The sequence below is a fragment of the Hemiscyllium ocellatum genome, chromosome 6 (genome assembly GCF_020745735.1).
Source record: "Hemiscyllium ocellatum isolate sHemOce1 chromosome 6, sHemOce1.pat.X.cur, whole genome shotgun sequence".
In the NCBI taxonomy this organism is placed as follows: Eukaryota; Metazoa; Chordata; class Chondrichthyes; order Orectolobiformes; family Hemiscylliidae; genus Hemiscyllium; species Hemiscyllium ocellatum.
In genome coordinates, this window is record NC_083406.1 from 54,651,038 (window position 1) to 54,668,129 (window position 17,092).

The following is a 17,092-nucleotide window of genomic DNA, read 5'->3' on the forward strand; positions in this document are numbered from 1 at the left end:
CACCTATTTACAGTCTATGTAAATCACTCAGGTGAAAGGACAAAGGGTAATTTGTCACTATTTGGCGATGATACAAATCTCGGTTATAAGGAGGTTGCAAATTAAATGGGAAACAAAATATCAGATAGATAATGTGGGGAAATGTAAAATTATTCACGTTAATCACAACGATGGAAAAAAAAATTCTTTAATTAAAATAGTGGAATTTGTCAATGTTGGTAATCGAAGAGACTTAGGAGTGGTTGTACAAAGAATAGAGAAAGTTAGAAAACATGTACAGCAAGGAATAAGAAGGACAAACAATATTTTTGTCTTTGATTGATTTACATAGAATCATAGAGTCACACAACATGGAAACAGACTCTTCGGTCCAACTTGTTCACATTGACCATGTTCCCAAACTAAACTAGTCCCATTTACCTGAATCTGGCCCATATCTCTTACTCCTGTACTTCTCCAAATACCTTTAAAATGCTGTAACTGTACCTGCATCCATCACTTCCTTTGGCAGCTTATTCCACACACAAACCACTCTCTGTGTCAAAAAAAATTGCCCCTGTTGTCCTTTTTAAAACTTTCTACTTTCACCTTAAAAATACTTCCCAGGGTTTTGAACTCCTCACCCTAGGGAAAAGACCCTTGCTATTAATGTTATCTATCCCATCATGATTTTACAAACAGCCAGAGTTGTTGTCTCTGTGCCACGTGATAGTGAGGTGAAGAACAGGGAGAAATGTCAGCTGCACATATGGCTGCAGGGATGTTTCAGGAGGCAAGGTTTCAGGTACATAGATAACTGGGGCTCATTCTGGAGAAGGTGGGACTTCTTCACTTAAACCAGATGGGTACTAATATCCTGTGTGGGAAATTTGCTAATGCTATTTGGATGGGTTGAAACTAGCTTAGCAGGGGGATGGGAACCAGTGGTGTACTTCTACTACACAGGAGGATGAGAGGATTTCACAGTCACAGGCGTGTGCTGGCTGACAGCAAGCTGGTTTGAAGTGTCAATGTCAGGAGTATCCAGAATAAGATAGGTGATCTTGTAACATGGATAGGTACCTGGGACTTCAATGTTGTGGCCATTTCAGAGACATGGATAGAGCAGGGTCAGGAATGGATATTGCAGATTCCAGTGTTTAGATCTTTCATTAAGACCATGGAAGGTGGTAAAGAGGGGTGTGGGGGGTGTAGCTTTGTTAGTCAAGGACAGTATAACAGTGGCTGAAAGAACTTTTGGTGAAGACTCATCTACTGAGGTGGTATGAGCTGAGGTTAGAAACTGAGGAGGAGAGGTCACACTGCTGGGAGTTTTTTTATAGTCCTCTGCAAAGTTCCAGGAATGTGGAGGAGAGGATTGGCAAAATGATTCTGGACAGGAGTGAAAGGAACAGGGTAGTCATTATGGGGGACTTTAACTTCCCCAACATTGACTGGAAATGCTGTCACTCTAGTACGTTGGATGGATCAGTTTTTGTCCAATGTGTACAGGAGAGTTTCCTGACACAGTATGTCGAAGGGCTGACAAGAGGGGAGGCCACACTGGATCTGGTACTTGGTAATGAAACTGGCCAGGTGTTTGATTTAGTGGTAGGTGAGCACTTTGGACAGTGACCATAATTCAGCTCCATTTAGTTTAGTGATGGAAAGGGATAGGTACATTCCACAGGTCAAGAGTTATATATGGTGGATGAGCAATTATAATACAATTAGGCAAGACTTAGGATGCATAGAATGGATTGCAAAATGAAGGGGATGCAGACAATGAAAATGTGAGGCTGGTTTAAGGAACAGATGTTGCATGTCCTTGATAGGAATGTCCCTGTCAGGTAGGGAGGAAGTGATAAGATAAAGGAACAATGGTTTACAAAAGAAATTGCATCTCTTGTTAAGTGGAAGAGAGAGGCTAATGTGACGTTGTGATGAGATGGTTCAGATGGAGAATTATAGCTTAGTTAGGAAGGATTTAAAGAGAGAGTTAAGAAGAGCAAGGGGGGACAAGAGCAGTCTTTAGCAGGTAGAATAAAGGAGAACCCTAAAGCTTTCTATATGTATGTGAGGAATAAGAGGATGGCGAGAGTAGGAATAGAGCCAGTCAAAGTAGGAAGTTGTGGACTCTGTGGAGTTTGGAGAGATGCAAAATGAATATTTCTCATCTGTTTTCACTCCAGAAAAGGAGAATATTGTAGAGGAGAAGACTGAGATACAAGCTATTAGAATAGAAAGGATTGAGGTTAGTAAGGAGAAGATGTTATTAATTCAAGAATGTGTGAAAGTAGATAAGTCCCTTGGGCCAGATGGGATTTCTCTGAGGATTCTCTGCGAAGCGAGAAAGGAGATGGCGGAGCCTTTGGCTTTGATCTTTGAGTCATCATTGTCTACAGATTTAGTACTAGAGGACTGGAGGATTGCAAATGTTGTACCCTTGTTCAAGAAAGGCAGCAGAGATGACACAGGTAATTATAGACCAGTGAGCCTTATGTCTGTTGTAGGAAAAGTTTTGGAAAGGATTATAAGGGATAGGATTTATAATCATCTAGCAAGCAACAGTTTGATAGGAGATAATCAACATGCTTTCGTCAAAGGCAGGTCATGTCTTACAAACTTCATTGCATTATTTGAGAAGATGACCAAGCATGTGGATGAGGGTAGGGCAGTTGATGTGGTGCACATGGACTTCAATAAACCTTTGGTAAGGTTCCATAATGTAGGCTATTGGAGAAAATGCAGAGGCATGGGATTGAGGGTGCTTTCGCAATTTGGATTCGAAACTGGGTTTTCTATGATCAAGGCAATGAGTGGTGGTTGATGGAAAATATTCAGCTTGATGTTCAATCATTAGTGGTATGCCACAAGGTTCTGTTTTGGGACCAATGCTGTTTGTTATTTTTATAAATGACATAAATGCAGTCATAGGTGGATGGGTTAGTAAGTTTGCAGATGACACTAAAGTTGGTGGAGTGGTGGACAGTTTGGAAGAATGCTTCAGGTTGCAGGAGGACTTGGATAAACTGCAGAATTGGGTTGAGAGGAGGCAAATGGAGTTCAATGCAGATAAATGTGAGGTTATTCACTTGTTAAGAATAACAGGAAGGCAGAGTACTGGGTCAATGAAAAGATTCTTGGTAGTTTGGATGTGCAGACGGATCTTGGTGTCCATGTATATAGATCCCTGAAGGTTGCCACCCAGGTTGATGGTGCTGTTAAGAAGGCATACGGTGTGTTAGGTTTTATTGGTAGAGGGATTGAGGTCTGGAGCCGTGATGTCATGCTGCAACTATACGAAATGCTAGTGCAGCCTTGTTTGGAATATTGTGTTCAGTTCTGGTCCTCCCATTACAGGAAGGATGTGGAAGCATTGGAAAACGTGCAGAGGAGATTTACCAGGATGTTGGCATGGTCTGAAGCAAAGCTCTTATGTGAAAAGGCTGAGGGACTTGGGTCTGTCCTCATTGGAAAGAAGATGGCTAAGAGGATACTTGATAGAGACATACAAGATGATCAGAGGATTAGATAGGGAGCACAGTGAAAGTATTTTTTCGGGAATGATGACGTTGGCTTGTATGATGGGGCATAGCTGCAAGTTGAGGGGTGATAGATTTAAGACAGATGTCAGGGGCAAATTCTTTAATTAGAGCATGGAATGCCCTGCCTGCCAATGTAGTTAACTCAGCCACATTAGAGGCATTTAAATAGTCCTTGGATAAACATATGGATGATGATGAAATGGTGTAGGGGGATGGGCTGAGATTAGTTCACAGGTCGGCACAACACCAAGGGCCGAAGAGTCTGTTCTGCATTGTATTGTTCTATGTTCTATGTTCTAAACCTCTATAAGGCCACTCCTTAAATTCCTACACTCCAGTGAAAAAGGTCCGTTTAGACTATCCAGTCAGTTTTTATAATTCAGATCCTCCATTCCCAGCAACATCCTGGTAAATCTTTTCTGAACCCTCTCCAGTTTAAAAAGTATCTTTCCTATAGCAGGGTGACCAGAACTGCACACAAGAGAGGTCTCACCAATGTCCTGTACAATCTCAACATGATGTCCCAACTCGAATACTGAAAGGTCTGATCCATTAAGGCAAGCATATTAAAGATCTTCTTAACTGTCTACCTGTGACATAAATTTCAAAGAGCTATGTACCTGAACCCCTGAGTCTTTCTATTCTACAACATTACCCAGGGCCCTGATCTTTCTATCTTTGTGGATGACTTTGAGTGAGACCACACCTGGAATATTGTTTACAGTTTTGGTTTCCATATTTAGGGAAGAATATTATTGCATTGGAGATTTTCAGTGAAGGTTTATAAATTAGCGCCTGGGATGATGGGGTTGTCCTATGAAACTGAATAAACAGGAATTCAGAAAATGAGAGATGTTTCATTGAAATGTGCAAGATTCTGAAGGGTAAACACTAAGATTATTTCTGCTCACTGGGGAATATAGACCACAGGGGAATAGTCTCAGAGTCAAGGGTGATCATTTATAACTGAGTTAAAAAATTACACAGATATAGATATGAATTATTGAAATTGTCTAACCCTGGGGTAGAGTGATTCTTGATCCCTCAGGGAATCCAAGGACATGGGGAGTGATTGGGAAAGTTGAACTGAAGCCCAAGATCAGCCATGATTATATTAAATGGTTGAGTAAGCTTGATGGGTGGTGTCATCTACTGTTCTTATTTGTTGTCTTGTATTTTTGTCAAGTTCTCGTTTGTATTTTAATGCCATCGTGTTCCCCTCTATAGATGATTTTACATTGAATCAAATATTCTAACTTATGCAACACATTTAGACTTCACATGGCTCAATAAAACTTCTTCAGTCCGAATGTTTGAGAGGATGTACCATTCTTTGGCCTGTTCATAAGTTCACTGCAAAGAATGCAGTGCTATTTTGGCTTTGCAATTATTGGTAAGTGCAGTGCCAAAGTTTACATAAGGTTGGTGAGCGCATGTGAGTGTAATAGTGGTCATTCACTGCTGATTGCTATATTTGGGCCAATATTTCATGATTGTTAAATCTTCAATTCAGCTTCATTATTTTTTCAGTGGGTTACTATTTGACATTTCTGTAATTAATTATTCTACTTGGACTAATGTAGATCTATTTCCTACAGGACTGACATCCATAATTGCTTTTTCTTGGTATGCAAATCGAATTACTGCAGAATTCTATGATCCCATGATTATAGAACAAAAGTAAGTTTGCATCACAGCCCCAGTTTCATTTTCTATGAAACTGCTACATCTAATGATAGAAAAATGACACAAAGATCACCTCTAAATCTTTAAGTGCACTCTCAAACGAAACTATTAGCCACATGATACAGACTTCAGAACAACATTCTAAAGATCTAGTAATTTAAATTATTAGCTTTGAAATTGAATATTTATTTTCATTGTTAAATTGAATAGTGGCTGTGACCAACTGTTTCCTTAATTTGATTTATCTAAATTTGCTTTCAATGTGGATATAAATGTGGAATTGATATGAAATAATAGCAAACTTTATGATCTGTAAATGTGGCTTGTATTATTACTATTATTTGTTATTAAGCATGGTTGCTTCATGTCCACAAGTATTGTTGAATCTTTCATTAATTTGCTGATGGATTTTGAAGATCTGCCACTACTTCCAGTTACTTTATGATTTGTGATTTACAAAGAACAATATAGCACAGGATCAGGCCCTTCGGCCCTCCAAGCCTGTGCCGACACATTTTGCCCTTCCACACTAAAACAGTGTTTACTTTCAGGACCTAGATCCCTCTTTTCCCTTCCAGTTCATGTGTTCATCCAAATGTTTCTTGAATGCTGCTACTGTCTGCTTCCACCACCTCCTCTGCCAGTGCATTCCAGACACTCACCACTATTTGTGTGAAAAACATGCCTTGCACATCTCTTTTAAACTGCCTCTCCGCACTTTGAGGACTGAGGATTTTTTTTTCTGGGGGGCGGGGGGGGAGAGGTTTGGAGAAATTGAGGTGACCAATGTCACGTCAGCAGTCTGCAATGAAGAGGTCTAGAGAGGGTACAAGGCCAGCAGGGGGGTGACCAAGTGGAGAAGGAAGTTTGAGGTGGCAGAAGAGTCCACATCACTACTGCTGAACTGCAGCCAGCCAGCACACCAGCTCTTCCTCCTCACCCATCCATCCCCACCCTACCCTCGCCTTTCACCTCATACCACCCTGCACCCCTTCCCAAACCCCCACACTACTCCCCAGCCCCAACCCCCCAATCTCATTTCTTTCCCACACCCACTCCCCCCACCTCACCACGTCCAACCCCCACCCACCACATGCCATCACCCTTCCCCCTCCTTCAGCCAACTCACGACCTCCCCAAAACCTCCCACTAAGCCTTGCCACATATTCATTATTCCCCTATCCCTGAGCTTGAACTTTTTGAGGCCGAACAGTCTGTCCTTCGAAAGGAGCTCATGTTTGTACTCCTCTGTCCCCATCACAACAACTTCCGGACCCGCCAAGACATGGAGCTCTTCTTCCATCACCTCTATCTCGGTGCTTTCTTCTTTGACAAAAACTCCCAGTCACCTGCCTCCCTTCTCTCACATCCAACCTTCCTCTTCCACTTGGTTACCCCCCCTTCTTGGTCACACCACCCCACCGGCCCTCGACCTCTTCATTGCACACTGCCGATGTAACATCGACCACTTCAATGTCTCCCTCCCCCCCCCAACACACACACACACACACACACACACACACACCCTCACTCACTCCAACCTCATGGATCACTCTGCAACAATCCCTGGTTCAGATTAGAGTAGTGCTGGAAAAGCACAGCAGGTCAGGCAGCATCCGAGGAGCAGGAAAATCGACGTTTCAGGCAAAAGCCCTTCATCAGGAATGAAGGCAGGGAGCCTCTGGGGTGGAGAGATAAATGGGAGGGGTTTAGGGCTGGGGAGAAGGTAGCCAAGAGTATAATAGGTGGATGGAGGTGGGGATGAAGGTGATAAGTCAGAGAGGAGGCTGGAGTGGATAGATGGGAAGGAAGATTGCCAGGTAGGACAGCTCATGAGGATGGTGCTAAGCTGAAAAGTTGGCGACTCTGTTTCAGGACATGGTTGAAGAGCTTCAGAGCAGAGGAGATGTCCTGGGGGTTGCAGTGAGAAAGAGACTCACTGAGATTATTGTAGAGAGAGGAGGAGAACTTCTTCAAGGTAGGCATCCCTCTCTCTCACTGCAACCCCCAGGTCATCTCCTCTGCTCTGAAGCTCTTCAACCATGTTCTGAAACACACTCGCTGACCTTCCAGCTCAGCACAATCCTCTTGACCTCTCCTACCTGCCAAACTTCCTTCTCACCTACCCACTCCACCCTCCTCTCTGACCTATCACCTTCATCCCCACCTCCATCCACCTATTGTCCCCAGCTCCACCCCCTCCCATTTATCTCTCCACCCCGGAGGCTCTCTGCCTTCATTCCTGATGAAGGGCTTTTGCCTGAAATGTCAATTTTCCTGCTCCTTGGATGCTGCCTGACCTGCTGTGCTTTTCCAGTGCCAGTCTAATCTAGACTTTGATCTCCAGAATCTGCAGCCCTCACTTTTGCCTAACAATCCCTGGTTCACCATCAAACCCACTGAAAAAGGCAGGGCAATAATGGTCTGACAACGGACCTCTATGTCGCAGCGACCAACTCTCTGACACCACACCTTACCTCTGCCTTGCCCACGACCCCACCACGACCCATCAGGCCAAAATCACTCGCACTGTCCGTGCCCTCATTGCCTCTGGTGATCTCCTTTCCCACTGCCTACAACTTCACTGTCTCCCAGCCCCGTACTGCCTGGCTCTACCTGCTCCTCAAGATCCACAAGCCCAACTACCCCGGCTGACCCATCATCCCTACATGCTCTGGCCCCACCGAACTCATTTCGTCCCACCTCGCTCTTGTGGTTCAGGCATTTCCCACCTACATCCGCAACACCAACCACGCCCTCCATCTCTTCAGTAACTTCCAGTTCCCTGGCCCACAGTACTTTCTCTTCACTATAGACGTGCAGTCCTTATACACGTCCATACCCAACAAGGATTGCCTCCAGGCCTCAACAGACCAATCCAGTCCCCCTCTACTAATGCCCTCCTCTGCCTCGCCGAACTGGCCCTCACCCTCAACAACTGTTCCTTTAATTCCTCCTATTTCCTCCAAATCAATGGAGTGGCCATGGGCACTTGGGTGGGCCCCAGCTATGCCTGCCTCTCAGTCGGGCATGTTGAACAGTCCCTCTTCAGAACCTACACTGGCACTGTGCCCTAACTCTTCTGCTGTTATGTAGATGACTGCATCAGTGCAGCATCCTGCACCCAGGCTGAACTGGAGCAGTTCATTGACTCCACCAATGTACACCTCAGCCTCAAATTTTCTTGGTCCATCTCGGACATCTCCCTCCCCTTTCCATTTCCATTTCCATTTCCGGTGACAGTTTTGTTACGACACGGGGTAAATCCTTCTGCTAATTTAAACCATCAATACAGAAAAGATTCACCCTGTGCTTTAATCTGTTAAAAGTTAAGAGGCCAAGAACTATCCCAAAAGTCACTATTTAAAGTAAAAACTAACAACTTTATTTTTTAAGTCTAACACACAAAATTAACTAACAACAATTTACTTCACCTTTCTCTTAAGCCTATCTTTTACCTCCCCCTCTACATTACTAATTCGATAAAACAATCCCAATTATGACTTACAACAAAAAATAGGAGGAGAAAGTGAGGACTGCAGATGCTGGAGATCAGAGCTGAAAATGTATTGCTGGAAAAGTGCAGCAGGTCAGGCAGCATCCAAGGAGCAGGAGAATCAACATTTCGGGTATGAGCCCTTCTTCAGGATTGAGGAATGTGTGTCCAGCAGGCTAAGATAAAAGGTAGGGAGGAGGGACTTTGGGGAGGGCCGTTGGAAATGTGATAGGTGGAAGGAGGTCAAGGTGAGGGTGATAGGCCGGAGTAGGGGTGGGGGCGGAGAGGTCAGGAAGAAGATTGCAGGTGAGGAAGGCGGTGCTGAGTTTGAGGGATTTGACTGAGACAAGGTGGGGGGAGGGGAAATGAAACTGGAGAAATCTGAGTTCATCCCTTGTGGTTGGAGGGTTCCTAGGCGGAAGATAAGGCGCTCCTCCTCCAGCCGTCATGTTGCTATGGTCTGGCAATGAAGAAGTCTAAGGACCTGCATGTCCTTGGCGGAGTGGGAGGGGGAGTTGAAGTGTTGGGCCACGGGGTGGTTGGGTTGGTTGGTCCGCGTGTCCCAGAGGTGTTCTTTGAAACATTCCGCAAGTAGGTGGCCTGTCTCCCCAATATAGAGGAGGCCACATTGGGTGCAGCGGATGCAGTAAATGATGTGTGTGGAGGTGCAGGTGAATTTGTGGCGGATATGGAAGGATCCCTTGGGGCCTTGGAGGGAAGTAAGGGGGGAGGTGTGGGCACAAGTTTTGCATCTCTTGCGGTTGCAGGGGAAAGTGACAGGAGTGGAGGTTGGGTTGGGGGGGGGTTGTGGACCTGACGAGGGAGTCATGGAGGGAGTGGTCTTTTCGGAATGCTGATAGGGGAGGGGAGAGAAATATATCTCTGGTGGTGGGGTCCGTTTGGAGGTGGCAGAAATGACGACGGATGATACGATGTATATGGAGGTTGGTGGGGTGGTAGGTGAGGACCAGTGGGGTTCTGTCCTGGTGGAGATTGGAGGGGCGGGGCTCAAGGGCGGAGGAGCGAGAAGTGGAGGAGATGCGGTGGAGGGCATCGTTGATCACATCTGGGGGGAAATTGCGGTCTTTGAAGAAGGAGGCCATCTGGGTTGTATGGTACCAGAAACAACACAGAAGCACTTCACAGGAGGCTCCCAAGCACTGAGGATGTCACATAGACAGGGAACGAAACGTCTGCAACACAAATTCCCAGCTCAGCGAACAGAACCACAACAACGAGCACCCGAGCTGCAAATCTTCTCACAAACTTTCTGCCTAAGTCTCTGTAATCTCCCTTCAGAATCTCAACGTTTTCCCTTCCTATGGCTAGTTGAGAGGGTGAGTGGTGAGGAGGATGTAAAGAGGCTTTAAGTGATTTAAACAAGTTGAGTGAATGGGCAAATGCACTGCATATGCATAATAACTTGGATAAATGTGAAGTTGTCCACTTTAGTAAGAAAATAAGAATGATTGCATATTATTTAAATGATGATAGATTGTGAAAGGTTGATGTACAAAGGGATCTGTTGTCATTGTAGCACAGTTACTGAAAGCAAGATGCCAGTGCTACAAGCAGTTAGAAAGACAAATAGTCTTTATTGCAAGAGGATTTGGGACAGGATCAAGCTGAAAGGATCTTGGTGAGACCACTCCTGCCGGATTGTGTGTAGTTTCTATCTCCTTACCTAAAAAATATATATACTTACCAGAAAGGGAATGGAGTGAAAGTTCACCAGGCTAATCCTTGGTCAGAGCTTGTTTGTGACCTTGCCCTTTGGCAAGCTGGATCCTGCCCAGCCATTTCCCCTGGTGGCTCCAGGATCTCACCAATGCACCCTTTTATCTGTCCTTTAAAACACGCATAGGGTGGAGGAAGTAGGAATCTCAGCTATCAGGCAGAGAGCTGGCATGACCCTAATGTTGCCTTTTTTCATGAAAGACCTGTTGAAACCCCAGACAAGACTACAAGTAATAATACAGCCCAGATAAGAGACCAGTCCCTTTTTTATTTAAAATGACAAGGTTTGAGATCCCAAATACTTATAAAGAGAATAAAGCCGCAAGATCTCACAATTTTGAACAAACAAAATAAACCTCACTAAACAAATTTAAAACAGTAAAACAACTTACAATACAGTAGCGCCTTGACATACGAACAACCCCGTTCACGAGCAAATCGGTTTACGAACAGGATTGTACATAAAATTTTGCTTCAACGTACGTATGAAATTCAAGGTACGAACGTAAAAAGCCCATGTGCGACCACGTGGTTTCATTGTTCTGCTTTGCTACGTGCTTGTTGAACGCAAAAGCTCTCGGGCCCCGCGTGATCTCATTCAGTTTGTCTTTGGCACGTTGCGCTGTGAACAGCATTCGTTGCTACATCCAAGCATTCATACGCTATCCGAACAATGGGAAAAATTCATTCAGTTCGCAAACTTTTCGGTTCGTGAAAAGGGTCCCAGAACAGAATAAGTTCGTAAGTCGAGGCGCTACTGTCTCTATACAATTTTTATTTTAACATCCAGAATTATTAGATCATTAAAGATTGACAGACAAATTATGGTCAAAAACATTACAGAGTAAATCGCATACCAGATGTTGTAAATACAATTCCCATAGATTTCTCATCAAACCACCCAATTGTTAATGACTTTGTTGTACACTAAATCTTATTAAAACTTTGTCTCTTTCACAAGGAATATAAAAGTTTCACCTTAGAAGATCTAGCCTTGAATCTGCTCAAAGTAATTCCAACTCAGACTGCTTTAATCATTCCTCATGTTCTGGTAGTTCATTTTCTTCTTCTGAGAGCACGTTCTCCAGGACTTTTGAGAATACTTGTGAGTGTCTATTACAGACAGAATTTTGACTAAGCCAACCCCGTCCCTGGATTTCTCTGAGCTCAATTTTTTCTCAGCCACAACAAGCAAATACTACTTGAGGGCTTCTTTCACCACTACTATTAACTATGGTCCATCCTTTCTATCTTTCTCTCATTAATTCTGTAACTGAGCTGATTACTGACCCAAGCCCTAAAGCACAGCAGCACAAACTCTTAATGACACAGCAGCACAGAGCTACTAAACAGGTACCCATAGGCTTCCCAAAGCCCCTGCACTTAGCTCCATGAAGCTGCATCTCCTCCTGTTGACCAACTCTGACTAAAACTGGCAAATTCCTGAACTGCTGTTCACTGACTTTTGAACTGATTTGATTAAGTTACAGAAAATCTCACACATTCTGCCTTTATATGCAGGCTAAATCATTCCTGATGAAGGGCTTTAGCCCAAAACGTCGAATTTCCTGTTCCTTGGATGCTGCCTGACCTGCTGTGCTTTAACCAGCAACACATTTTCAGCTAAATCAAATGTGACCAACATTAGAGCATCTTGTGCCTTAAATGTTGCAATCTCCAGTGAGTTAACTCTACTCAGCTATCAGTTTCAAACACACAAAATAAAAATTGATTTTATCATAGACCAATTGTATTCTTGTGCCACTCAGATAATTAATAAGGCAGTGGTGAGCCTTCCCTTGGGATAATGGATCCCAAAGGCAGAGGTCACACCTATTGAGAGCTGCCAGTAAATCAAAGCCTGTTAGCTGCTCTGTACTCAGCAGCATCGCTGTAGAGGCAATGGATATTGTAGATAATTATCTATTTGAATCATCTGATCAAGGAGGAATTTGGTAACTATTTGCTAATGATAGAGTTAGTGACATGGGGAAGAGTGGTGAGGGGTGACTCCTGTAAAAAGCAGGGGCTGGCTTTCAGCGGCCTCGTCCACTTCCAGTGCTGGGTCTATTGATTAGATACTGCTTGTCTTTAATGAAGAACTCAACCACAAGGGTTCACAGTGAAACATACCAGAATTTGCTTGTCATGGTTTCCATATGCCAAGTTCTGTGCCCACTGCTAGTTTGATACAAGTGACAGTTGAATGAGACATTTAAGTAGGTACTGATTTGTGATTTAAGGGCCTCTCTTGGTGTATGAAGGCTGTCCTGAACTTCCTTGTCATAGACAGAACGAGGACAGAGATGGGAATTTGGAAAGGTCTCCCCCCTCTTCCACCTCCTACTCCTTCCCCACCCACCCTCCTCCCACAACACCGTCTGACAAAACATGTCGCACCACCAAACTCAGTGCATGGGAAGGCATAGGATTATGCCCAGTATCTTAGCCATTCACTGTTTGTGTAAGGTTAAGAGGCAGTACTCCACCATTGCTGGAAAAGCACAGCAGGTCAGGCAGCATCCGAGGAGCAGGAGAATCGACATTTTAAACATAAGCCCTTCATCAGTTACTAAAGTTTGTGAATATCTGAAAGGAGGAAGGCACAGAAGTAACATTGTGTGAGAGAGGTGATGTAAAGCTTGATGAGAGAGTTTGCACTTTCCAGTTGGAAGCAATTATAGGACGAAGGGGAGGTGAGACATGGAAAGGAAGAGTATAAGGATGAAAAGCAGGTATAAAAAACACTGCCGCCGCGACATTAACCGACTCAACCTGTCCACCCCTCTCACCCACTCCAACCTCTCACCCTCAGAACGTGCAGCCCTCCACTCCCTCCGCTCCAACCCCAACCTCACCATCAAAAACCTCCGCTCCACCCTTGCAGCAATAAGAAAGAAATTGTCTTCATTGATTTTAACATCGCTGCTGGCCATGGTCTCAGAACCAACCACTTTAATGATGCCTTCTCCATTGCAGTAAGGATATTCAGCTGTATCAGGTAGTAGCTATGTGACCTTGAACTGCATGACAGAGGAAAATGTGTCAGTGAATGGGTGCAATCTGTTTGGTAATATGGCTGATGTGGAATTGAATTAGCAAGCTGAGAGATATAGTTCTGCATCTCACAACAGTGACAGATGTGTGATGGTCAGATGACATGAGGAATGAGAATTGTGTCATGTTAGAGAGTTGGTAGATGATATCAAGGGGAGTGGGAGTGGTGAAAGCAGCCCATGTGGGAATTCTGCAACCTTCAGGGTTCAGTATCGAGTTCAATCATTTCAGTGCCTGAACAGCTCTGTCTATGTCTTTTTCCCACCCAGGACTCCATCTCCAGCTATTGTCTACTCTTTTACCACCTCCCTCTCCCGACCAAATCCCCATCTTCAGCATAATGCTACCATTTCCTAGAAACAATCGGTGCCAAAGAAGGGTCACTTAACTAAAACATTGACTCTGCTTTCTCACCACAAATGCTGCCAGACATGCTGAGTTTCTCGAGCAATTTCTGTTTTGTTTTAGATTTCCACATCTGCTGTTCCTTGTCTCTTGTTAAAGGACGGTAACATTGAGCTATTTCTGAACCCAGAATGCTATAAAGTGCATAATATGAAGGGTGAAGTATTAATCCTCAGATTTGTTTTCTGCTGGAGTACTGCAATAATAACACCTATACTTGCATTGCAAAAAGCTGGAGTCAGAGATATCAGCAGGAGAACAAAGTGGAGCAGGTGACAAGGATCTGGGGGTTAGGCTTACAGACTGAGCGAAGGTGTTCCACATTGTGCTTCCACTATGTGTTCGGTCTCTTCAGACTAGAGGACACCTAGTTGTCAGCAATGACAACATTACATTGAAAGAAGTACATGTAAATCACTATTTCACATGGGAGCAGTATTTGAACCCTTGGATGAAGGAGACAGTAGGGAAAGAATGAGTGTTAAGTTGCTATGCAAGTACAGGGGCTGTATCATTCGGAGAGCACATGGTGTTGAAGGTGATTGTAGCAGGGACCAGGATGTTGTGAAGGAGGGAGTTCCTTCAGAATAATGTAAAGGGTAAGGAAGGTCATCTTCAGAATCTTATGCTCGAAACATCAACTCTCCTACTGTTCAGATGCTGTCTGGCTGGCTGTGCTTTTCTAGCATCACACTTTTCTACTCTGATCTCCAGCATCTGCAGTCCTCACTTTCTCATAGGGATGGTGAGAACAATGGTGAAAAATGGGTGAGAACAGAAGTGTGGGAAATGACACTGAAATGTCAACAATAATTGGAGAAATGCACAGTTCTGAGAAAGAAGACATGTCAGGAGGTGCTAATATGGAACAAGCTTGCAATTGAGGTAGAGAAACTGAAATGGAGTCCTTACAGAGCAGGGTGTAAGGAGATGCAGATAGAGTAGCTGTAGTCAGTGGATCTATAGCAAATATTGCTGATTGTTTATCATTGCAATGAAGACAGAGAAGTTGAGGATGGGAAAGGGAGAGTCGGAGATGGACCTGTGAAGGTCAAAGAAAAGTAATGAAGTTTTCTGGTTCAGGCCAAGTGTAGGATATGATGTGATCACCAATGCACTGGAAAAAAGATTTTATGAAGGGAGTCCAGTAAGATTTAAACAAGGAATTTTCAATGACCCCACAACAAAAAGGAAACATGAATATTTGTGGGCACTGACTGCAAAGCTCTTTTTTGGAGATTTCTAGATGAGAGTACAAGATGAGAGTAGATGCACAATGTGAGTAGAAGAATTTAGAAAGGTCAAGGAGGGTGATGGTAGATGGAACCTGTTCAAGAATTCATTCAAGAAAGAAAGGAGAGATAGTAGGCTGTCTGGTGAGGCAGGGGTCAGAAGATCTGGAGGTAAAGATAGAGACATTAAAGGTGAAGAGGAGACAAGTTCCCAAGAAGTGTCTCCTCTTGGGAGATACTGAATTGTTTCAATTAATTCAGTTTTTCTCTCTCCACAGATACTGTCTGTCCTGCTGAGTTTCTCCAGCACTTTCTGTTTTTATTTGTGAAGAGGTGATAGTTAGTACCAGGGAATTATGAACTTATCAAGTGACAGAGTACATCAGAAGAGTCACAGGTAGGAAAGGTCTGGAGAAAAGGAAAATAAACAAAGTTAAGACAGTAAAGAAAACTTCATTGCAAGACAGGATCAATCTAAAATGATGGGTCTACCAGGCCAGTCCTATTTGTGGATCTTAAGAAGAGGGTAGAAGTGGGCTGTACAGGTTGGGGACCTATAAGATGGGAAACTGTGAAGAGTAGATTTCCACTGGAGATGTTTTCAGTCCTTGAAACAAGTATAGCCCCTGTACTTGCTTGGCAAGTTGACACTCATTCTTTCCCTACTGTCCCCTTCATCCAGGTGAAGTAGTGATTTACATGTACTTCTTTCAATGTAATGTTGTCATTGCTGACAACTAGGTGTCCTCTAATCTGAAGAGACCAAACACAGAGTGTAAGCACAATGTGGAACACCCGCACTCAGTCTGTAAGCCTGACCCCCAGATCCTGGTCACCTGCTCCACTTTGTTCTCCTTGGAACAATGGCTTTATGTCCAGTAATGCACTTATGATTCAGTGGTAGATAGGAGGAAGTCCTAATGAATTGGTTCTGAGCCTCTGTAAGATGGAATGTGAATTTAATATTTCTGTCCTCTGGCTATGCATTTGCAGTCCAATCAAATAACATGCATCCATCCTGTTTCATATTTTAAACAACTGGACCATTGCTCATTTATATCTTTTCTCCAATGCAAATAATACCAAATTGTTAATTTCACATGGATTTTGAATGCTGGATAGAAAATCTGTGACTATTAAAATATTAGAGACTTAACAGTTGTAGTAATTTTAAGCAAACATACCTTACACCATTGCAACTTTTATGTGGGTTTACGTTCCATTTCCATTATATTCAAATGTCTATATGTTTTTTTTATAAGCTAAAAGAATGATTTGTATTTACATCTCTTCTTTCACAATTGCTGGACATCCCAAAGAACTTTACATCCAATTAATTACTTTTTGAAGGACAGTGATTACTGTATTGTATGGAACGTAGCATTCAGCTTGTGGGTTGTAATCTAGCACAAAAACAATTTGATAATCACTATTTGATTTTATTTTAACATTGGCCTGGATGTCAGGAATGACTCCTCTACTCTTCTGAAAAATACTGTATCAATATGCGAGAGCAGATCCACCTCATCAAAAAACTAGAACTTCCAACATTACTGCACTCCCTGACTACTGCATTCCTTCACTCTTGCACTGGAATGTCAGCATTAATTCTGTTCTCACAGAATACTCGGAGTGTTAGCTCATAACTTTATCTAGTTACCTAGTTAACCTAATCTACTCAAATGATTTGATTTTTAACACTTGGTAAATCCATCAAGTAGAAACAATTCAAATATTTATCTTATGTCCGCAGATATGAATTAGGAGCAGCTTTGTTTATTGGATGGGCTGGATCTTCGCTTTCCATATTGGGAGGTGCAATATTTTGTTTTTCCTTATCAAATGGTAAAGATTCTCCAAGGTAAGATTAAATAGTCTTACTCAGGTACACTGTGGTTTGAAGAAGTGTGTTTCGAATCCTATGTCATGATAACTTCACAAAGCAACTTGGG

At 43.3% G+C, this 17,092-nt stretch overlaps 1 protein-coding gene across 1 annotated transcript in view; it reads left to right on the top strand.

Moving 5' to 3' along the window:
- Window positions 1–17,005, top strand: part of cldn10a (claudin 10a) — a 57,687-nt gene extending 40,682 nt beyond the window's left edge. Inside the window, exons 3-4 of the mRNA XM_060826584.1 lie at window positions 5,126–5,207; window positions 16,894–17,005. Coding sequence (XP_060682567.1) covers window positions 5,126–5,207; window positions 16,894–17,005 — 194 coding nt within the window. The remainder of the gene's footprint in view (window positions 1–5,125; window positions 5,208–16,893) is intronic.
- The last annotated feature ends 87 nt before the right edge of the window (window positions 17,006–17,092 follow it).